General features: G+C 40.8%; 2 protein-coding genes across 15 annotated transcripts in view; one reads left to right on the top strand and one right to left on the bottom strand.

The window, feature by feature from the left end:
* MYO6 (myosin VI) overlaps positions 1 to 2,158 on the top strand; it is a 141,547-nt gene extending 139,389 nt beyond the window's left edge. For 7 of the 14 annotated variants that reach the window (XM_036317775.1, XM_036317787.1, XM_036317785.1 and 4 more), the window contains one exon: positions 365 to 2,158. In XM_036317775.1, coding sequence (XP_036173668.1) covers positions 365 to 564 — 200 coding nt within the window. In that variant the 3' untranslated portion in view covers positions 565 to 2,158. The remainder of the gene's footprint in view (positions 1 to 364) is intronic. The other 7 variants (XM_036317789.1, XM_036317788.1, XM_036317784.1 and 4 more) reach the window with 1 other exon arrangement.
* A 5,142-nt stretch (positions 2,159 to 7,300) lies between these two features.
* The window catches only part of IMPG1 (interphotoreceptor matrix proteoglycan 1), a 131,082-nt gene continuing 118,445 nt past the window's right edge, over positions 7,301 to 19,937 (bottom strand). Inside the window, exons 15-17 of the mRNA XM_036318414.1 lie at positions 15,830 to 16,028; positions 8,767 to 8,806; positions 7,301 to 7,378 (exon numbers count right to left, since the gene is read on the bottom strand). Coding sequence (XP_036174307.1) covers positions 7,301 to 7,378; positions 8,767 to 8,806; positions 15,830 to 16,028 — 317 coding nt within the window. The remainder of the gene's footprint in view (positions 7,379 to 8,766; positions 8,807 to 15,829; positions 16,029 to 19,937) is intronic.

The raw sequence follows: 19,937 nt of genomic DNA, 5'->3' as shown, positions 1-19,937 counted from the left end.
TATAATGTGAACTTGCTTGGATTATGTCCTTGGAGAACACATAGAAACTTGTCTATGTCCCAAGAACCTTTCCTTGGTGTTAATTATATCAGTTGATCTGTAGCAGTTTAAGGAAATGTAGCATTTTTATTTGCCCTCATAATTTGTTTGATCAGTTGTAGTGATGGTACATTTTGAAAGGGTCTTTGGTGGAGGACAAACTCTTTCTCTGGTGAGTTTATGAAGCAGATTTCAATCCTGGGGGGAGAAAATCAAGTTTTGAAAGTTCTCAAATCTATGAGAATTGATATATACTTCAGGAATAAGGGTTGTAGCAGTAGTTCTGAAAGAGACATGGTAATTCTCTGCTGTCTCATTTGTGCAGGTAAGGATGATATGGAGATGTGTGAGCTGAACCTTGAAGAGACAGGCCTGACTCGAAAGCGTGGTGCTGAGATTTTGCCAAGACAGTTTGAAGAAATCTGGGAACGCTGTGGAGGCATCCAGTACCTTCAGAATGCAATTGAGAGCAGACAGGCGAGGCCCACGTATGCCACGGCCATGCTGCAGAACCTGTTAAAGTAGATGTTACACTCCGACTGGCAGCAGGGAGCCCCTGCCGCGGTACTAGGTAGGGTGTGTGCCTCAGAGATTTAACCATTCCACGATCATGTTAGAATTACTTCTACAAAGTGAACAGCTTTTATTAATCATGGCTTTTTGTTAATTTAAGGTTAATTATGGTAGTGACTCTGGGACCTAAAAATTATTTTCCTATATCCAGCTGTAACTGTTAAACCTCTTGTTATTCTCATACTTGTTACACTTGGACAGATTCTGATATGTCTCATTCTGTGCAGACTACCTTAAGTCCATCATAATTGTTCTCTAGGAAAAGAAATTTGAAAAATAATTCAAAAGACTCGATTTCTAAGGATGGCACAGTATAATATAACTGGAATAATGAAACAGCTTAAATTTTCTTACAAAGATTAAGTCATTTAATATTTTGATTGGAAAAGCTTTCTACTTTCTTTACTCGCTTTTGCAGAAATTCATGGAAATTTCCATCAAAGGTGGAAATTTTTATTCCCCCCATCTTTTGCAGTGTGTCTTAGTTTGAGTAAAGCCATTCGCCTGAAGTTCTAGCATTCTAGAATGAGCCTTATGTGATTGATGTACTTGATGATAAAGAAGGTACTCATAGTATTCTGCACGGATTTGTTTTTCTTTTCTATTACATTGTGGTGTTAATAAGAATATTTTTCTTATATTCCATGAGCAAATAAAGGAAATTTAGATCATGTAAGTGCTTAAAAGTTTTGGGATAACTTTTCTTTCATTAAGAAAAGGAAATAGGTTTTAGGTGGCACTGTGGCTTAACTCTACTGAATTCAAATATTCCTCCAACTTCATCTCAATTGTGATTTTTATATCAAAATCTTGTCCAAGTTGTTTCATATGATTTAGGCTAGTGTTCTGCTTCAAAACATCCTTGTTTTAAAAAAGTTCGTTGTGTCTTTTGGCCTTTGAGATTTTGGTAATTGTAGAGCTGTTTTATAAGCTTTGTAATTCAAAAGCCCTTGAACTGGGTAATTGCTTGTTTCATGTAACTGATAATTTAAGAAGTTTTCCCTGTGTGCTGTTAGTTTTGATCAAATGTCAGCAGTTTCTAGCCTAATATTTATGACTTTCATGTTAGGAATTTGGAGGCAAAAATACATCAAGGAATTATGTTGACATAATCCTAAAGAGTCTTGTTTGTATTTTAGAATAAAATTAGAAAATAAAATACTCTCTGCATTCTTTTTTTTTTTCTGATTTCAAATGACACTAACTTTTGAACTGAGTTTTCAGTGATTTTTTTCCCCCTAAAAAGAGTACCTCAGCTAGGAAAATATTTCCCATCTGATTAGATTAGTTTTCAGACACTGTTTTTAGAATTGCCTCCCCAGATCTTTGTACAGAAATATTTACTTATTACAATACTGTGCAAATGATTGTCTTCTGTTAAAGAAATTAAATGGCCCTGCCTATGCTACCGAGAATGTGAAAATGATTATCTTCTGAAGGATGTGTTACTCCATAGACTAACCCACCCTTGTGTCATTTGGTCCCTGTGATTGGTGACAGAAAGGCTTGGTTACTGACAATAAATGACCTGTTCCCTCTCTTCTCATCACTCGCCTTTAATTGATGTTTTTATTTGTATACGATAGTGAATGGTAAGCTTTGTTTCTTAACTAGGAACAAGTAAAGTCCTTGAAGAAAATGTAGTCACCAAATATATTTTTAAGGGCTTGTCTTAAACAGTTTATGTATCTCCCAGACTCATATAGCCACTAGATGGAAGACTAATCAACCATACAATTATTATAATGAGAGGACTTAACATTTTGAAGAATTTGTAAGAAATACATCACAGCAAAGCACGGTTACAAGTCTTTTACTTTAATAGCTAGTGAAATTATAGTCTTAAGCCATTTTGCTGCTAATTATGTCACATAGCTGTCCTAGAACTTACCTAATTAAAGTAGTCTCCTGAGGCAGCTGTGGCTACCAGGAGGACTGCCCTAATTCAGACAGACTCACAGTAACCTACATACAGACATGCACATACTCACAGAAGCCCCTCTGCCAGGGAACTTAGGGCCTCGCCAGCCTTTCAGGGAAAGAGCAGAAATTGTGTTCTAAACGATGTTGATGCAATTGCTTTACGGTGTTCACAATCAGAGCCACAGGCGCTAGGTGGAAACTGTAGGAATCAAATGCCAATTCATATTTTAATCAGTCCTTTTAATTGAGATGTAAAACTAGAATTTAAGCCAGCCCACTGTATATTCATTCACCCATTGTACGCCACAAGCGTCTGTAGACACAAGCGGTGGACCTTCCCCACACGCCACGTGCGTCTATAAAAAAAATGTTTTCCCTAAGTGGCAGCCCTGCCAACTTTAAAATCATTTTTTCATGAGAATTTTCAGCTGAAAATATTCAAGAACACCTGAATTGTGAGTAATACATTTATTTTTATAATATTCATTGCAAATTGATTTTTTAAATTAAATTCAAAATATCGTGGTGTGTAGGGATGGTTTCCGTTTTGGACGCATGGCAGTTAACTGGTTATGAACTAATCTTTTTTTAATGCTTATCTCACTCAATACCAGTTCCTTCCTTAGTGAATGCTCTGCAAAGGTAGATATGCATAAAATACTTAAAATGAGAACACAAAATATTTTCACATCAATTCAGTTATAATGTAATTCCTAATTCCACTACCACATTTGACATATGTCCCTAATACACATAAAAGAAAGAGTGAGTTTAGTTGTAAAGTTGAGTAGGTGGCACCTCCTCGAACAGTTGTGTGAGAAAGAAAGACTGCATCTAGGAGCACAAGCCCACACATAAGACGTTCAACTGTGACTTGAATTCCTCTCTCTACAATGATGTCTCATAGATGACTCTTTCCAGTAGCATTGTGAATCCTTTTGTTCTGCCAGCAACCAAGAAGTTACCACCTGAAGTGGAAAATAGGTGATATTTGCAGAAGTGTAGCTAGAGAATAGACACTCCCAGGCAAGGATAATAATGAGGACTTATTGTTTATAGAGCCTCATTAATCGAATTAAAAAAGATATTTTCACTCACAGGTTATTAACTACGGTCCTCGAGGTATCCAAATGTGCAGATCTTTGGTTTTGTTACCTGAAGTACTTAGATCAGTAGGACAAATATTTATTGAACGGATCAGTCAGTCAATTAATACAATGTTAGAGGTAGATCTACTTCCTTTTACAGAGGAGGTACCAGAGATCCCGAGAGGTCAAGTCATTTAGTTCTAGACTGTGAGAAAGAGAGAGAGAGAGAGAGAGGAGAGTAGAGAGAAATGCCTTTGCTCCAATCAGGTGGAGAAAAAAGGAATCAAAACGAGCAAACACTTTGCATGGCCCCCTGAGGGTTTACAAAGGGCTGCCCCCCCCCCCCCCCCCCCCCCCCCCGTCCCTCCACATCTTCAGAGGTGACAGGTTTTCTCTTTCGCGACCAGCAATAAGAAATAGTGATGGTTTTTATTCATCACAGAAGATAAACAAACAAGGGAGAAGAGGGCAGAGGATATCTACAGAGGAGAATGAGGACAAGCTGGGGACAGCAGTTGTAACAAAAAGGAAAGAGAGGAGCAGTGGTGGAGGAGAAAGAAAAGGCTGTGCCTCTGAAGACTACATCCCCAGGCTGAAAAACACTGATACATTTGGGTGACAAAGCACTTTTAGATCTTTGCTAAACTTCAGTATGTAAGAGCAGAAGCTGTGGTTATTAAACTTGGACCAGAATAGAGCTGGTATATATGTCCTTAGCATGTAGAAGTGGCACTGCCACCCTGGAGAAGGCCAGCGACGAGCAGACACTCTGTGGGTAAGCCTCCAGGCGGAGTCCAATGGAGATACCCTCACAGGTAGAGCCTACCTGTGCCGGGACCAGATCTATGAATATAAGTTCAGTTCTAATCAGTGTATTCTTCCTTCCCATCACTGATCTAATGTGTGAAGTAAGTTGTCTTACTTTTAGTTGTCATCCCTTTTAAGAAGTTTTTTTTTTCCAAGAGATAATTGAAAAAGCACACATCAAAAAGAGAATCTTTAATCCTAATTAGTACCTATGCAGAATGTCACTTTCAAACCTCAAATAGGTTTACTAATTGGCCATTTTCTTTTTACTTTAGAAAATTCATCTCATTGTAACTGATACCTAATTTTTCCTCATTTCCTTAAAAATGTCTATCTAATGCTTTCCTGAAATACTGATGTACTGGAAATAAAAACAATAAACACTTTTTATGTAGAACTTCCCCCTGCATCTTGTATTTTTAATACAGTTCCAGGTGCAATCAGTTTTTTAAAGTTGTCAATGTTGCACTTGTTGCCCCATGTCTCAGATGGAATAATGTGAGAATCTGGGATTCTGAAGCTTCATCCAGTCACAAGAGCTGGATCCCCTGTGCTGGGTGCTGTAGGAAGAGGCAAGGAACTCGGGTAATCGAAGCTGGAGCTTCGGCCCAAACTCCTATGGGGTTTCCATCCAGGGAACAAGCAGCTGTGTGAGCCACAACTCCTCGGTTGCCTAGATGAGAGGACATTCCCCAGGCCCTTACCAATCTGTGAGGTGACACAGGATGTAAAACCTGGGGCCCCAAAGAAGAGTCCTTCCAATACGCCTGGTTTACGTAGGCTATTTCATTCCTCTCATCTGGGACCTACCATGACCCAGGTGGTCGTCTCAATGTGCAGGGACTCAGCTGTCTAGCCTCCACAGCCCTTCTCTGGCTGGTTTGAAAAGACCAGTCTAAAGAGTGGGTGATCCTAAGAATGAGAGGCATTTGGCTCAAACACAATGGAGGGTTTACCTATTTCTCTTTCCCCATCAAAAACCACCTTCTCTGCAGTAGTTAGAACACAACTGAGATGTAGGCAGTGAAGGGCACATAATGGGAGATGAGAGTATTAGGTTTTCATTTTCTCTTGATGAGTTTTTTTTCATGAACATTCGGTTCACCTATCATTTCTAACAAGCATGTTTTCCTCTGGGAAGTTCCAGGGACGTGGAAGTGAGCAGGTACATCTCCTGCCACCATTCTTTGCTTTGTGGCCCTTTATTGCCACATTACAGTTTGAAGTCCTTGTCAGATATCATAGCTCCTCATTTTGGGGGAGGATTGGGGTGGGAATAGGGATGAAATTTATACATTTGTTGGAGCAACATGAGGGAATGTTAAGGATTTGTAACCAGGAGCACATACCACTTCCCCAAAGATTGTCTCTGTTATTGAGAAATATTTGGTTTTGTTTTTATTTTTGAAGCTTACTGCTAAAATGTTGCTGTCAATGTTTAATATTTTGCTCTCTTTTAGCCGCATTAAAATCATGCTTGACATCATTCATTATCATCCATAACGCAAACCCAGGGACTAGCTACTAAAACACAGACATATTTTATTATAAATCAATGAATGAATATATGGTGTTTCTATTTTATTGAAATTAAGGTTTTGCAGCAAATATACTTGATAGTAGAACATTTGAAAGAGATACAGAGGAATTCATGTTTCATTAAGCAGCACATTAAAAACTGGCTCAACTGGATCACCTTGATCCAGCCTACCTAAGCATACACCAGAGTTAGCGTAATGGAGTTAAGAGATTATAGGAAGACGTAGCTCATTTGTGGTGGAAACAGGAATTGGTTATGTCACAAAGTACAACCTTACTTTTTCCCAGTATAGTGTGTTCCTTTAAAATAGCTTTATACAGCAACAGGAAAAGATTTTCTATGATGTGTATATCTGAACTCCCGTTACGTTTTCTTTTAAAGAAATCAATCAGAAATTATTGGCAACAAAACAACCTACCATGTAAGCAGTAACCCTATATAATAAAGATGTAATATGCAAATGGTCTTTACGCTGTGAAGCGTAACAACCGACCCAGAACGACCTGATCACCGATCAGCAGGAGTGTGGGGCAGCGAGCTACAAGCAGGTGGCTGAGCGCTACAGGAGGGGGCAGGGCAGGAAGCTATGGGGGTGGGGGGGTGGTCAGGGGAAGGGGGCGGGGGGAGCTACCGGAGAGCGGGGCAGCGGGCAGAGAGCTACTGGAGGGTGGCATCGAGCCACTGGCGAGCTATTGGTGCATGGATCCGTGCACAGGGCTACTAGTTTCTCATAAAATTAATGTGCCTAAGAACTGAAGGTGTGTGTGTGTGTGTGTGTGTGTGTGTGTGTGTGTGTGTGACAAATATTGAAGTGTGGAGCATATATACCCTCACCAGTGTTTACCTACTATATATGTCCATGCCTGTAGAGACCTGCATCTCCTTGCATAAGTAATCAACTTTTATGTACATTCTAACATCTGAAGAGCTTTGCTTCTGATATATTGTTCACCTTCCACCCCCAAAACAATAGATTGCACTTGTAAATGATCTGTGAACAAGATTTTCAGGGCAGCTGGAAGCAAACCTGGTTTACTATTTCCTTTGCTATCACCCAGGAATAGCCAAAACGGTTCACTGGTTGTGTTTTGGATTTTGATAAATAAGCATCCTTTCTTTCAGAAGGTACCAGTCATCAGTGCGCACTCTTCTCTATTTGAAATGTGGTGCGTGCTGGATCTCAGTGTTGTCTGTAGGCCTGGCTTCTCACAACCAGTGAATATGCCTGCCTACGTTTTCAGAATTTTGACATAGTGCATTCAATTTTCCTTGAGAAAGCAAGCCATGTCTCTTGAGATAGATTAAATGATAACATGTACATTTTCAGTTTTTAATTTCCTTCCCAATCTTGATGCTTAAATTCTTCATATCCTACCGTCAGTGATTCAGGATTTCTTTTCCTGGTTACCTGGAAGGAAAATAATTTTAAGAGCTTAAGAAATGCCATCGAAGAGCAAATCAATGACTCATTTAAAAATGGCCTCTGCTGATGGATGAGACTATGCTTGCCATTTAGGCTATCTTTTTTGAAAGGTTGAAGATGCTTCCAAAGTATTTCTAACTTTTTAACCTGCTATAAATAGAATCCATCTCTTCTTAAACCAATTCACATTCTCAGGCTGAACTTTCTTTTGAAGCAGGGGTAGCAAATAGTTTGTGAATGAAAGTCACCAGGTTCCCTTCCAACCATAGCAGACGTTGTTATTCCACGTTGCTGCTTCATTTGAATTGTGGTTCTTAATTCTACCTGGCACTTCAGGATTTGGTTGGTGTTTGCCTCATCCTGGCCATTTTGTTAATATTAGATCCTGTGTCCATTGCCATTTTATGGCTCGAGTCTGCGCTTTATCTGGCTTTCCAACTTTCTTTGTTTCAGGAAGTCAAAATGGCCCACGTTATTTCCAGTGTGTACTCGGACACATGCTACTATGATTAGCATTTGATGTGACTGTATATTGTATATTGATTTCATATTGACCATAATAACTTGTTTCAAGTGTAAGCTTTGATGCATCTCCATCTAACACTATGGATCTCAGTTAGGGTGGACACTGGTTGATGATCATTCATTTTTACCATCAGAGACTAGGTATAATTTTTGAAACTAGGTGATTTCAGGCTAAACATTTTCTAAGGTATTTTCCCCAAAGTCATTTTGAAAAAGTTCAATGTAGGCTATATTTAACCTGGTTATAGATAAATTATTTCCCTTTGTCAGATACATTTTTTTTTTTTTAGTAAAGTAAGTTGATGAATGAGTAATTTACAAGAGGTAACTAGGACACTGGAAGGAACATTTATCTGAGGATGAACTTTTAGGAATTTTTGAAGTTGCTCATTCACAAATCACTTTTTCTACATAATTATTTTTCTACATATTTTGGTTTGGCTGAGTATTTGAAATAAAAAAAAGATATTTTATAAGTACATGCATAAAATGATTCAGTTCCAGGAATGTAAATGATCATTATGAAAATTTCAGCCATGTTGAAATGCATTGATAAATCACGTGTATATTTTTATAAGAAAGGTTAAGCATATTATAAAATACTCGGATTATTTCTGTTATTTTATAGTTTTGCCTACACATTTCAGTTAATGCCAATCTTCTGTCTCTACCCTTCCTGCACCAGGAAATTCCTTTCCCCCCCTTGAAAATGCTAAATCAAAAACCCTGGCAAGGAAAGGAAAAGTGCTTTTAATTAATTCTATTTAAAATAAGAGTCATGCTCAGAAATATTTTAGATGTCCTTCAAATTTCAGTGATTAAAACCAGCATTTAAAAGCACGTTTAACAGTAGCTCCGTGTGCTTGACTTTTAGAGTGACCTGGTGACCTACAAAAGAAAGCAAAACGCGATATTCTCTTTCCCAGGCGTATTGGCATTAACAGCAACGACGACTTCCTACTCTTTTGGTTTGAAAATGATGAGTGAAAATGGGCAGCACATTTTGCCAGTGCCTTTGTTAGACTTGGAGGAAGTGTGCTTTCTGCACGCCCCCCCCCCCCCCCCCCCCAGGGTTTTGCCTTCCAGTTGGCTTGCTGTTTCCCAGGCAGTGGCCTCAGATGGTTGAACAAAGCTCATGGGAAAGATGAATGATAAGTTCATCTTGCAAGAAGTGGAGTTATTTTTCAAGTCAAGTTCTGAGTTGTGGTTACTGAAAAAAAACAACTCTGTAATAACATTTTGTTCGTGCAATTTCAAAATGAAACTTATTTTAAAATTTTATGTATATTATTCTAGACTTCTCTCTATATATACATATTATGTAATTACTGAGGACAGTATATACACATTTTACACTTTGCTTTTTTCCTCTTCACCTTATAAAATGGGCATAATATTTGGGGGATACTTTCTGACATATGTTCCCTTGTCAGTAAACTTTTCTTTCTCTGAACATTCTGCTCCTTATAACTTCAGGGAAAGGGGGGAGGTGGGCATCACTATAGGAAGGAGGGAAACTCATCTTGGTCCAGTGCTTGATGGGGAGAAGGCAGAGGAGAGAGGTATGGTTCTAGGAGGTTGAGTAACAAGTCCCCTGTTCCCCCTACCACCAGCGAAGGCAATCTTTTTGCTCCAGTTTGTCTTGGTTGGGTGATTTGGAGGCTTTGGGACTACCCGGGGAGCGGCAGGTGCTGAGGTCAGAACTAAGAGTTCACAGCTGAGGACAATACGGGAATAGAAACTTTCCGAAGGACCTGGTGAGACAAGGAGAGACCTCTCCCCCAATGCATACAGATTGCGCCTTGGAGAAGAGAAGGGAAGGGGAGAAGATCTCTGAGCCTGACTATATATTTCAAGAAAACTGAGATGCCTGAAGCGATTGCTTAAACTGTTAATCAGATGAAATCTTAAAAACTGGACTGGACTATATTAAACTCCACTTCCTCCCCGCTCCCCTTCTTTAACCCAGCGGTAAAAGGGCTCAAAAGAGAGTGGGGAACAGCTACTAGAGGGGAAAAAGGACACCACCCACCTCACACATCTGAGGAGTAGCACGTGAGTAAACCTGTGATCTTACTGTGGTTAAAACAGGTTCTTTCATGTTACTAAAACCCTCTTCATAAGAGTCACTTTGTACCATCAGGTATTTAATCTGGCCCCTACGTTTGTGATTCTTATTGTAAATGTCACAAAGAACACAGAGTCCTATTAAAGGACAAAGTGAAAATTTTTAGATCTGAAGAGGAAGTCATAAATAATTTACTCTCTCAGATCTAGATTTGCATTTTCTGAGTATGTATGATGACAGTTGTGATTAACAAAAGTAAAAATCATTAAGCCAAAAAAGGGAACTTTGAAAACGAAATTTTGTTTATTCTTAGGGAATTTTTCCAAGTAAGTTCCTAGAACAACTGAATATATATATATATATATATATATATATATATATATATATATATATTCTAAAATTGAGGAAAATGGGAAATGTATGCACTATGCTCATAGATATTGAATGTGAAAAAGAATAGGAGTGATTAGAGTGTTGGCCTGTGTACTGGAGGGTCTAGGGTTCGGTTCCCAGGGAAGGGCACATACCTTGGTTGCAGGTTCGATCCCTGGCCCCAGTTGGGGCGCATGTGGGAGGCAACCTATCAATGTGTCTCTCTTACACCGATGTTTCTTTCTCTGTCTATCCCTTTCCCCCTCCCTTCCACTCTCTCTAAAAATCAATGGGAAAAATATCCTTGAGTGAGGATTAAAAAAAAACAAAACAAAAGAATAGGAGGAAAAACAAAGGTGAAAATATAACAAAAGACAGTTACTTGTCAGTAGAATGACAAAGATCTGGACCAACTGCAAAGGCTCCTTGTACATCAATGGACTCATCTCAGTCAGGCACTTGCCCACCATATAATTCTCCTATTTCCTTCTTCACTGGGTAGAATAACAGAAATGCAGCCACGCTGACCGTTCTGTAGAGGCTGTTGCTTTCAGAGTTGGAGCACGTAGTGTCCTCACCTGATCTGCTTCTGAGTTGAGGTTTAAGTACCAAGTAGGGAATCTGTTTTCCTTACAGGGCTGCCTTTTTTGATAATTATCGAACAGCTCCAAAGATGCTAGCAGCTGGTAGCAGCTGGGAGTTTACGCTGAGGGAGCCTCTTTTTTTTTTTTTTTAAATATATTTTATTGATCTTTTACAGAGAGGAAGGGAGAGAGATAGTCAGAAACATCAATGAGAGAGAAACATCGATCAGCTGCCTCCTGCATACCCCCCACTGGGGATGTGCCCGCAACCAAGGTACATGTCCTTGACCGGAATCGAACCTGGGACCTTTCAGTTCGCAGGCTGATGCTCTATCCACTGAGCCAAACTGGTTAGGGTGAGGAGCCTCTTATTCACTCCTTACCTTAACCCGCAAATGTATTCCTATTACTCCCATTAATACAGATGAGAGATTTGAGGTTTAAAGGGGAGGGAGATGTTGCTCAAGTTCACTAGTTAGGGGCAGAGCTCGAATTTGAACTTGGGTATAGCTTAAAAACCTCTAATCTTAGTCAGTGTTGTAATGTATGTTAGATTCGGTAATCTGATCCCCATAAGTAAGTTGCAGTCACATAAATGATGGCATCTGTGAGCAACAGAAGTATCTGCTGGGAGGGGGAGCAGGTGGTGGGGATCCGGGAGGGACTCAGCTCTGCTGTGCTCAGGGTTCTGCTCCACTGAGAGTCCTTCTGAAGCAGCTCATGGGGCGATGGGGTTTGTCCTCTTGTTGAGGATTTTCTTTTCTCTCCAAAAGAAATTGAGTATCTTCCTCTCCCTCCTTCTGGTCTTTCTCCTCCCTGCCTCCCTCCCCTGCTTCCTCACTTCCTTATTATCTATTGCCCAGCACCTCACATAGTGACTAGCACATGGGGGCTCAAAAATGCTTGCTGAATGGAATCAGTGAAGGGGCATCTTATTCTGGTGTATTTGAGCCCCAGAAGGTCATGCTATCTATTCCCAGAGGCAGGCACAGGTCAGGGAGCAGAGCCCCGAAAACCTTCCTAAGAGCTGTTGCTTCCCGATCAGCCTGTGTCCTACCCTATTGACTTCACTTATGACAACCTAGAACGATAAGGGATATTTCTTCAGAGGGATGTTTAAAATGACAAATTGCACAGCCATCTGCAGCAAATAGGGCTGATTAAAACAAAAACGAAATATATTACTGCTCTTAAAAGCCACCTGCAAACCCCTTCTCCTTATTCATCTTACTAGGATCTTGCTCATCCACTGTTCTCTGCCTGCCACCCCCGGCCCTTTTAAATTACACAAGTGATACATGCACATATTCTCATAATTAAAAAACTTGGACCCCATTTCCACTCTTTTCCAATGTTAACTGGAATCATAAATGAGTGTGTCTTTTAAATCATGTATTTACTATGCTTTTAGTTACATATTTGCTTGAACCATACAAAACTTCCAATGTTGGATGATTTGTTACCAACAAAATAGCAATGCCATGTGCTTGAACCTAATATATTATAAATATAGAGTTTTGTTATTCATTTATTACATAAGCAGGACCTATGAACCTACAATTCACATTTCTCGTTTAATGAAATGTCTTGGTTTTTTCCCTATGGCAGCTCCAGGAGAGCTATATTATTGCTTTTAACAGCTGTGTTCCATCGTGACTAATATACCACACTATGATGATTGAGCTATTCCTCCATTGGTGGGCTGTCCAGTGGTTTCACCGTTCAAAGCAATGACGCTGTGCACATTTTTATACACATATCTTAGTGCACAAGTGCAACTATTTTTGCAGAAATAATTGTCCAAAAGTAGACTATCTGAATCTAGTTAAAATGTTTATAGGCAGTAACAAATATTTATTTAAAAAGTTTTTTCCTATTTACACCCCATCAGCAATGCTTTACAGAACTAGTTTTCCCTGACGTTATCCACTCTGGGTATTATTGACCTTCTTCTGCCAAACGCATGAGTAATAAGTTATACTGCCTCATTGTTTCTGGATTTCCCTGATCATAGTGAGATTGAGCATCTTTTTCTGTTTTGTTGGTCATTCGGATCTCTTCTCTGTGTTTATTTGCTCATTTTAGTAATATGAAGTTTGCCTAATTGACACATAGAAATTCATTATTATACATGTTCAGCCTTTAAGATAGAAGAAAGGTTACAAATGCGTTTCTCTTGTTGTGTGTATGTTAACTTTATTTATGGTGTTTTTTTTCTCTATGGAAGCCCTCTTCTTAATGTCTTCTGGGATTGGTGTCTTAACCAGGGAAGGCTTTTTAGCCTAAGACTATAGAAAAAGTATTTAAAATATTTTAAATATTTTTTCTCATACTTTCATAGTTTTGATTTTAGGTTTGAATCTTCGATATAGAATTGATTTGTGTGTAGTAAGAAACTAATTTTATTTTTTTCTAAATGGAAGGCCAATTGTACTTTAACCATTATCGACCAGCCCATACTTTCCCTACTGATTTGAAGTGCTTGTTAAATAAATTCCTTAATATGTAAGGACTTATTTAGATCTTGTATTTGTCCTATTAATCTGTTGTCTATCTCTGCATCTCCCTCAGTGTTTTAAATATTATTTCATGAGTTACTATCTTACAGAGAGGCCTCCCCATCATTGTACTTTAAGATTTTCTCCTGGACATTTTCATTTGCAGAGGAACTTTAGAACCAGAATGTGAAATTCCATAAAGAATCCAGTTGGGCTTTTAATTGGTATTAATTTAGGAGAAAACTGATAGCATCATCATAATCCTCATGTGCCTCAAGGGACACTGTGCTTTATGTGCTTTGTGAAGATGTTTCAATTTCACGTATCCCTTGCAGTAACCCTTATCCAATGAGGAAGTTGAAGTTTAGAGAAGTTAAGTAATTTCTCCAAGTTACTAATCACTTGATTAGTAAACTGCTAAACCAAAATTTTAATTGCACTTTGACTCCAGAATATTGCTTCTTAACCACTATTGTATAGTTGTCTTTAAAGTGTGAATAATTTAAAGGAACAAGGTATGTTTCATCAAGAAAAAAGCTAAATCTCCTTTCTTGTTGCTCGAGTGTGGAAGAAGATTGCCGCGCGTCCCCTGGGTTGGAAATTAGGGACTGTGGTCACTAGAATGAGTAAGAGAGCAGTAGAAAAACCGGGATAGTCAGATAAAGACATCGCCTGGTGATTACCAGTGAGGAAATGTTGGCGTGTGTGTGATTGGAAGCTCACGGTGGGGAAGGGCGGGCAGGCTCACACAGAAGTCTTGGGAGGGCAGATGCCGGGAGCCGGCCCAAAGCACCTGGCATATATGACATACTGTTCTTGAAATGTTTGCTCACCTTCTTGGCACTATGTGTTTTAACCAAGGTCTCCTCTCTGAGAAAGATTGTTTCCCCAGGTAGGGATTTTCCCCTGAAGTTAGGGAGGGAATAAAACCTCTTAACTAAGTGCCAGGCGGGTAATTAATCACTTTAACTACGAACAATCATGCTTAAGCTACATAATCTTTACTCCCTGGAATGGAGATAAGAAACGCCCTAACCTTTGTAATAGAGATTGATAGGATTGAATCAACTGGTATAAATACAGATGTAACAAGACAGCAGAAGACAGAACCAAGAAGACAGAACCTACACAGAACCTAGAGACAGAAGAACTTCGCTGGAGAGAACATGGCAAAAGATCCTGGACTGAACCTGACTACAGAAATTGGCAAGAGAACCTGACTAGAACCTGGTGACTGAACCTGGCTACAGAACCTGTCTGGAGTACCTGGAGAACCTGTCTGGAGAACCTGGAGAACCTGTCTGGAGAACCTAGCAAGAAAACATGGACACAGAACCTGGCTGGAGATCCTAACCAGAACTTTGCTGGAGATCCAGACCAGAACTTGGCTAGAGATACTGGCTAGGCTGCTGATCAACTGAACGCTGTCTCCGTGTCATTCCTTCTTCGCCGACTCCGTCCACACCTTTGGGGACCCCTGGACCCGCTGGGGTGGGACCCCAGCAGGCAGAGTCCGCAGTGTGGATCTTATCTGGGTGTCACGGGACTTGGAGGAGAATGAGGGACATTTGTGTTCCCTGGTTGTTCATCAGCTACCTCCATCCTAAAGTCTGGTTCAGTGATAGCTCACCTTCTTTTCCTCCGTCTAAAGAGCTTCGTTTAAGCTTTCTGTCAGAAATGAAGAATTAATTAAACATATCATAGCACATCCATAGGCTGGACTACCCTGTAAGCATTGAAAATGACGCTACAGAAAATATTTAGTGACATGGAGGAATGAATGTTCTATGTTAAAAAGCTGACTGTAAAACAAGAAGCCAGGCTGATTTCATTTTGCTTTAGAAAATTCTATATAGATGTCCTACATACTCATGTGCATCAAAAGAAAAGAGCAGTTAATATGACTTTTATCATTTTTCTCAATTTTCTATATTTTCCAGTTTTCTTATAATGAAAGCTATTATGTTTGCAAAGAGGGGAAAAGACAAGTATTACACACACACACACACACACACACACACACACACACACCAATTAAGGTATGGACCATGTGGTTTTCTCTCTTAAAGCTAACACAGGTTCTTTTTTCTTCCTTATTGGTCTTAATGAAATACTGTAGGAAAGCTTGAGCAGAGGTGTCCAAGTGTGCCTTTTGGACCAGAAGTGTCAGCCTTACTGGTGCCCTACCCAGACCTACCGAGCCAGGAACAGGGCCGGGCAGCACCCAGCCATGTGGGCTTTGGCAAGTCGCCCTCCAGGAGATTCTGACGCTCGCTGAAGTTTGAGAACCGTGGGTTTAAAGGACCATATGCATTCATTCTAATGCCAGGTTTCTCAGAATTACAGATAACAAATTCCTGGATCTATAAAGTTGGTGTGCTCGACCCACCTGCACGGAGCGCCCTTTCCCTGGATGACCTCACATTCCTCTTGCGGGGCACAGCGGCCCAGGCCCCCCTGGTGGTCTGGGGCCCCCTGGCTCTCGTACCCAGGTCGGCAGCGACACTCTTCTTCCTCGGTCCACTCGTTCTCTACACACTGGGCCAATTCGCCACAGGCCAGGGGTTTGCAGGGATCTGCTTGGGCAGCTGTAAGAGGTGGGGCAGGTATCAGTGAAAGCGTGGAGGCCGGAGCAGGGGAGCTGGCAGAAGTCAAAGGAAGGGAGCAGATACATTGGCTCTCACCCCATTTTGAAGTGGTTTGTACAGTAGTGATAACAGACTGGAGTGGAAAGGGAACCACACGTTTCTGTATCTTTGACAAATGAGTTGATAGACACATATTTAGCTGCAAATAGAATTACACACAAACCTTGTGCATCAGCATGGCCTGGAGGCCTTGTTAATACGCAGATTCCACCACCCCCCCATCCCCCACCCCGAGTTTCTGATGTGTTTTGAAGGAGGCCCCAGCGGTACTGACATCTGGCTTGGAGCACATTTTGACAACCACTGCATAGAAATTTGAGTTTTGATTTGCTATTTTTTCAGGTAAGTATTTTCTGCAGAGATAAGTGTAAATGTATACATTTAAGATCAGGTGTTCCTTATAAAGTAGTAGCCATTCATGAGGACATTTTGGAGAACTCAGGGTAATTTTCTAATTTAAAAAATATCTTTCTCTTAGTCCCTTACTGATCCCTAAACCCCTAATGCCAGAGATTCATTCTTTTAGATTAACTGTTTTTCCTCTATTAAAATTCAAATAGACTTCTAGTCTGTTCTCTTTTGTCATTAATTGCTCTCTTTCGCCCTATTCTTAATTCTGTAGGGTTGTCTCAGATTGTTTGTAACGTGGATTATAAATTGAGAGCATCTCACGGTATTTAGTCCTGGAAGGCCCGTGGCTCCGGCAGCCTCTCTGTCTGTATGAGCTGGCACACTGAGCTCTCAGGCGGAGAAGCAAATGGCGGGCGGACGGCAGAACCACACTGGGGCTCAGGGCCTGAGACCATTGTTCTTTCTACCCTAGAGGGATTCCTGTTACCCAGCCATTTATCCTTCAGACTATTCTTTCAATAAACACATGTTACGTGCCAGGAAGGAAGTAGGGGACCTGTAACTGTGTATAAAGTTGTTCTTGAAAGAAGCTTCGGGGAAGGCACAGAGTGCTTATATACAAGAAGCCCAGTACCTTGTCTAGCACAAGAGCCCTACATGTGAGCTCCCATTATGTTAGAGAGGAGACCACCATGGGAGGGGATGGTTTGAGCTGAGTAAGGTGGGTTGCATCTGTATGTGCAAAGGCCACAAAAGCATCCTAATTGGACCAGCGGCATGAGCAGAGACACAGAGGCGAGAGAGCAGCAGATGTAAGGATGGAGCAGGGGAAGCCCAGTGAGGAAAAAGCAGACACATGGACGGAAGGAAGGGAACTACGACTGGGAAAGTTAGAGCCACACTCTGGGAGGTGTTGAATGCTGTGCGTAGGAATGAGGACTTTCTAGGCAGGTGGGAGCCACAGTGGATTTTGGGCGAGGGAAGAGTATGAACAGTATTGTGCTTTAGAAGATCTGTAAACAGAACTTAGAATTTTCAAAATTAGGAGCATTTCAATGATCATCAGGTCTAGTATTTCCCAAGTGGGAACATTTTCAGAACTCAAATTCAGCAGGACTTAATAAGTTTTATACTAAAAAGAGGTTTGGTAGCTAAATGGTGTTTTGTGTTTTTTTTTAAATGCAGGGTGAAATAAATATAACAGGTTTCTCTCCCTTTCCTCTGTTCTCTTTTACCCTTTCTCTCCCTCCAACCTCACCCCCTTCTCTTTTTGCTTGTAAATCCCTGGTGGTCATAAATAAGCTAATATCTATTGTGAATCTTCGATCAGAGAACATAGAGGCTTTGCCAAATTGACTGACCTCAGAAGCTCTTTAAGTGGGTTGTTGGGGGACACCTTGTGGGGTGAGAATTTCAAAGACCCTCTTTGTTCACTGTCCTGGTCCAGCCCCTCCTTGTGGCGGACGAAGGAAGAGGAAGAGAGATAAGTGAGGCCAACCCTAAAGCTGAGGCAGGAGCAGGCCCTGGAGAACACAGTTTTGGGTTTCCCATCAGGTAGATCTGTTAAAAGTCTATGTGAAGCTGTATTTCTCTGCAGGTCCAGGGACCTTTATGGACAACCAGGCCTGGCTAAAGTGAACTGGTTTTCTCTGCCTCACAGCTCGCCATGTTATGGGATCCTTATCACTGTTCGGAAAATAACTCAAATTTATCCTGATAACCCAGATGATTCACACTCAGGGCCTGGTTTAATAAATAACAGCTGCCAGCAACTTTACCCTCAAGACTTTTGTCTTGAAAACAGAAGCCAGGAGGGAACAATCAGAGCTCTGTTCCGCTCCCTGCGGCGGGGAAATACAGTTTACTTACGTGGAAAGCTGACGGAATGCGCGGATTCTGCCCTGCTAAGGACTCACAGGAAATGTAGGATAACCAAATGAGTTTCCTGTTTGAAAAAGGTTTCTGTTTCATCATGATTTCCTTCAGCCCAGCCAGGCATGCTCTAGGCAGCAGTAAGCTGAACTAAACACCATAAGGTAAGGCTGAAGAAATGACTATCCAAATCTGGGGGCCGGAGTCAGGTATGGTTTATCAATCACTTGCTTTTCCCAGGCTATTTATTCCGGACCCGTCTACAGACAAGAAGTAGGAGACTTAAAATCACGCCGCCGAGTTTTTGTTTGGGGTGCACTCTTCCTGGGAATTAAGAGAAGATCCATTTATTCAACAAATATCCGTTTGGCCCTTCAAAATCTTCAGCACTGGGAATTTCAAACGGACGAATTGTTTTCGATTTTTATTTTATCCATGTGTAAGATTTTACATTTTAGATAAAATTTTAGGGCGAGAAGCTGTTTCAGAGACCTGCTCACTTGGCAGATGAGGAAGCTGAAGCTCAGGGAAGCTGAGTGTTGCCAAGATCATGCCTGTTGGTGCTCAGTCCCTCGACGTCTGCCCCATCCCCGTGCGGACTGTGTGAGGCGTTTCTGGGAAGGAAAGAGCCCTAAGGGGGAGCTGGTAGACCACAGCATAGCCTGAAAAGCTAATTGCAATCAATTAGAATCGTAACAGAAGAGACCATTTATAACAATTTGTGAAGCAAATCATACTGCTTCCACTTTCATGCTTTAAACATATTTTCCCTGGGTATGTTAACGATCCTTTTAATGCACATGTCTTCTTTGAGGGATACCTCTAACGTTGGGCTTTAGGCAAAGACGAAGACCTGGATGGGATCTGATTCTGGGGAGGAAGCACCATGAAAGAGAAGAGAGTGATTTTATAATGAATCAAAGTTGAACCAGTAGAAATTTCTTAAGAAAGCTTTCCCAGTGTGTCAGATCCCAAAGATATTTCTTCTCGGAAGGATGGACACATTCATGTGTAGGCCATACCACTAGTTGCCTCTTCCTTAACACCAGGAATTCCCCAGGAATTTACATTAAAAAAAACTAGTCTACACTCCCACTCTTTGCTCTGGGTTTGGCCAGTATTGACAATGTAGGCATTATGTAGCAACAACCTAAAATGTGCTGTTCTGAACATGGCCTATATCTTGGAAAGAGAAGGGACAAGGAGGTGTGAGATCAACAGTCCATGAGAACAATTAGATACCATTTTCTAGAAAAATGTTTTCAAGTATAATCAAGTTGTGTATGGCTTTGAGGAGGTGAAATCCTCATGATTGTTGTATGGACTAGTCTATCATTGCCTTGGCTTCCTGGATTTGCTTAAAACCCCTTCTAATAGATTATTATTATTTTTTTTTTGGTGGGCACTATGCAAATATTTCTCTATGAGCCTGTACCACACCCACCAAACACCTAGTATGGCTAGGGGCACCGTCTGGGCTTACTACCATTGCTTGCTGACAAAGTCACTTATTTTTCTGTCCTTAACCCAACTGGGTAGCTTTTCTGCAGATCAAGTTTGACAATCTCTCTGTAGAGACAGCCCAGGGCATTTGGCCTGAGAGAGTCCAGTGGTGTCAGTAGCTGC

Source organism: Myotis myotis, unplaced genomic scaffold (assembly GCF_014108235.1).
Source record: "Myotis myotis isolate mMyoMyo1 unplaced genomic scaffold, mMyoMyo1.p scaffold_m19_p_7, whole genome shotgun sequence".
NCBI lineage: Eukaryota > Metazoa > Chordata > Mammalia > Chiroptera > Vespertilionidae > Myotis > Myotis myotis.
The sequence above is the reverse complement of the archived record's forward strand: the minus strand, read 5'-3'. Positions and strand labels throughout refer to the sequence as shown.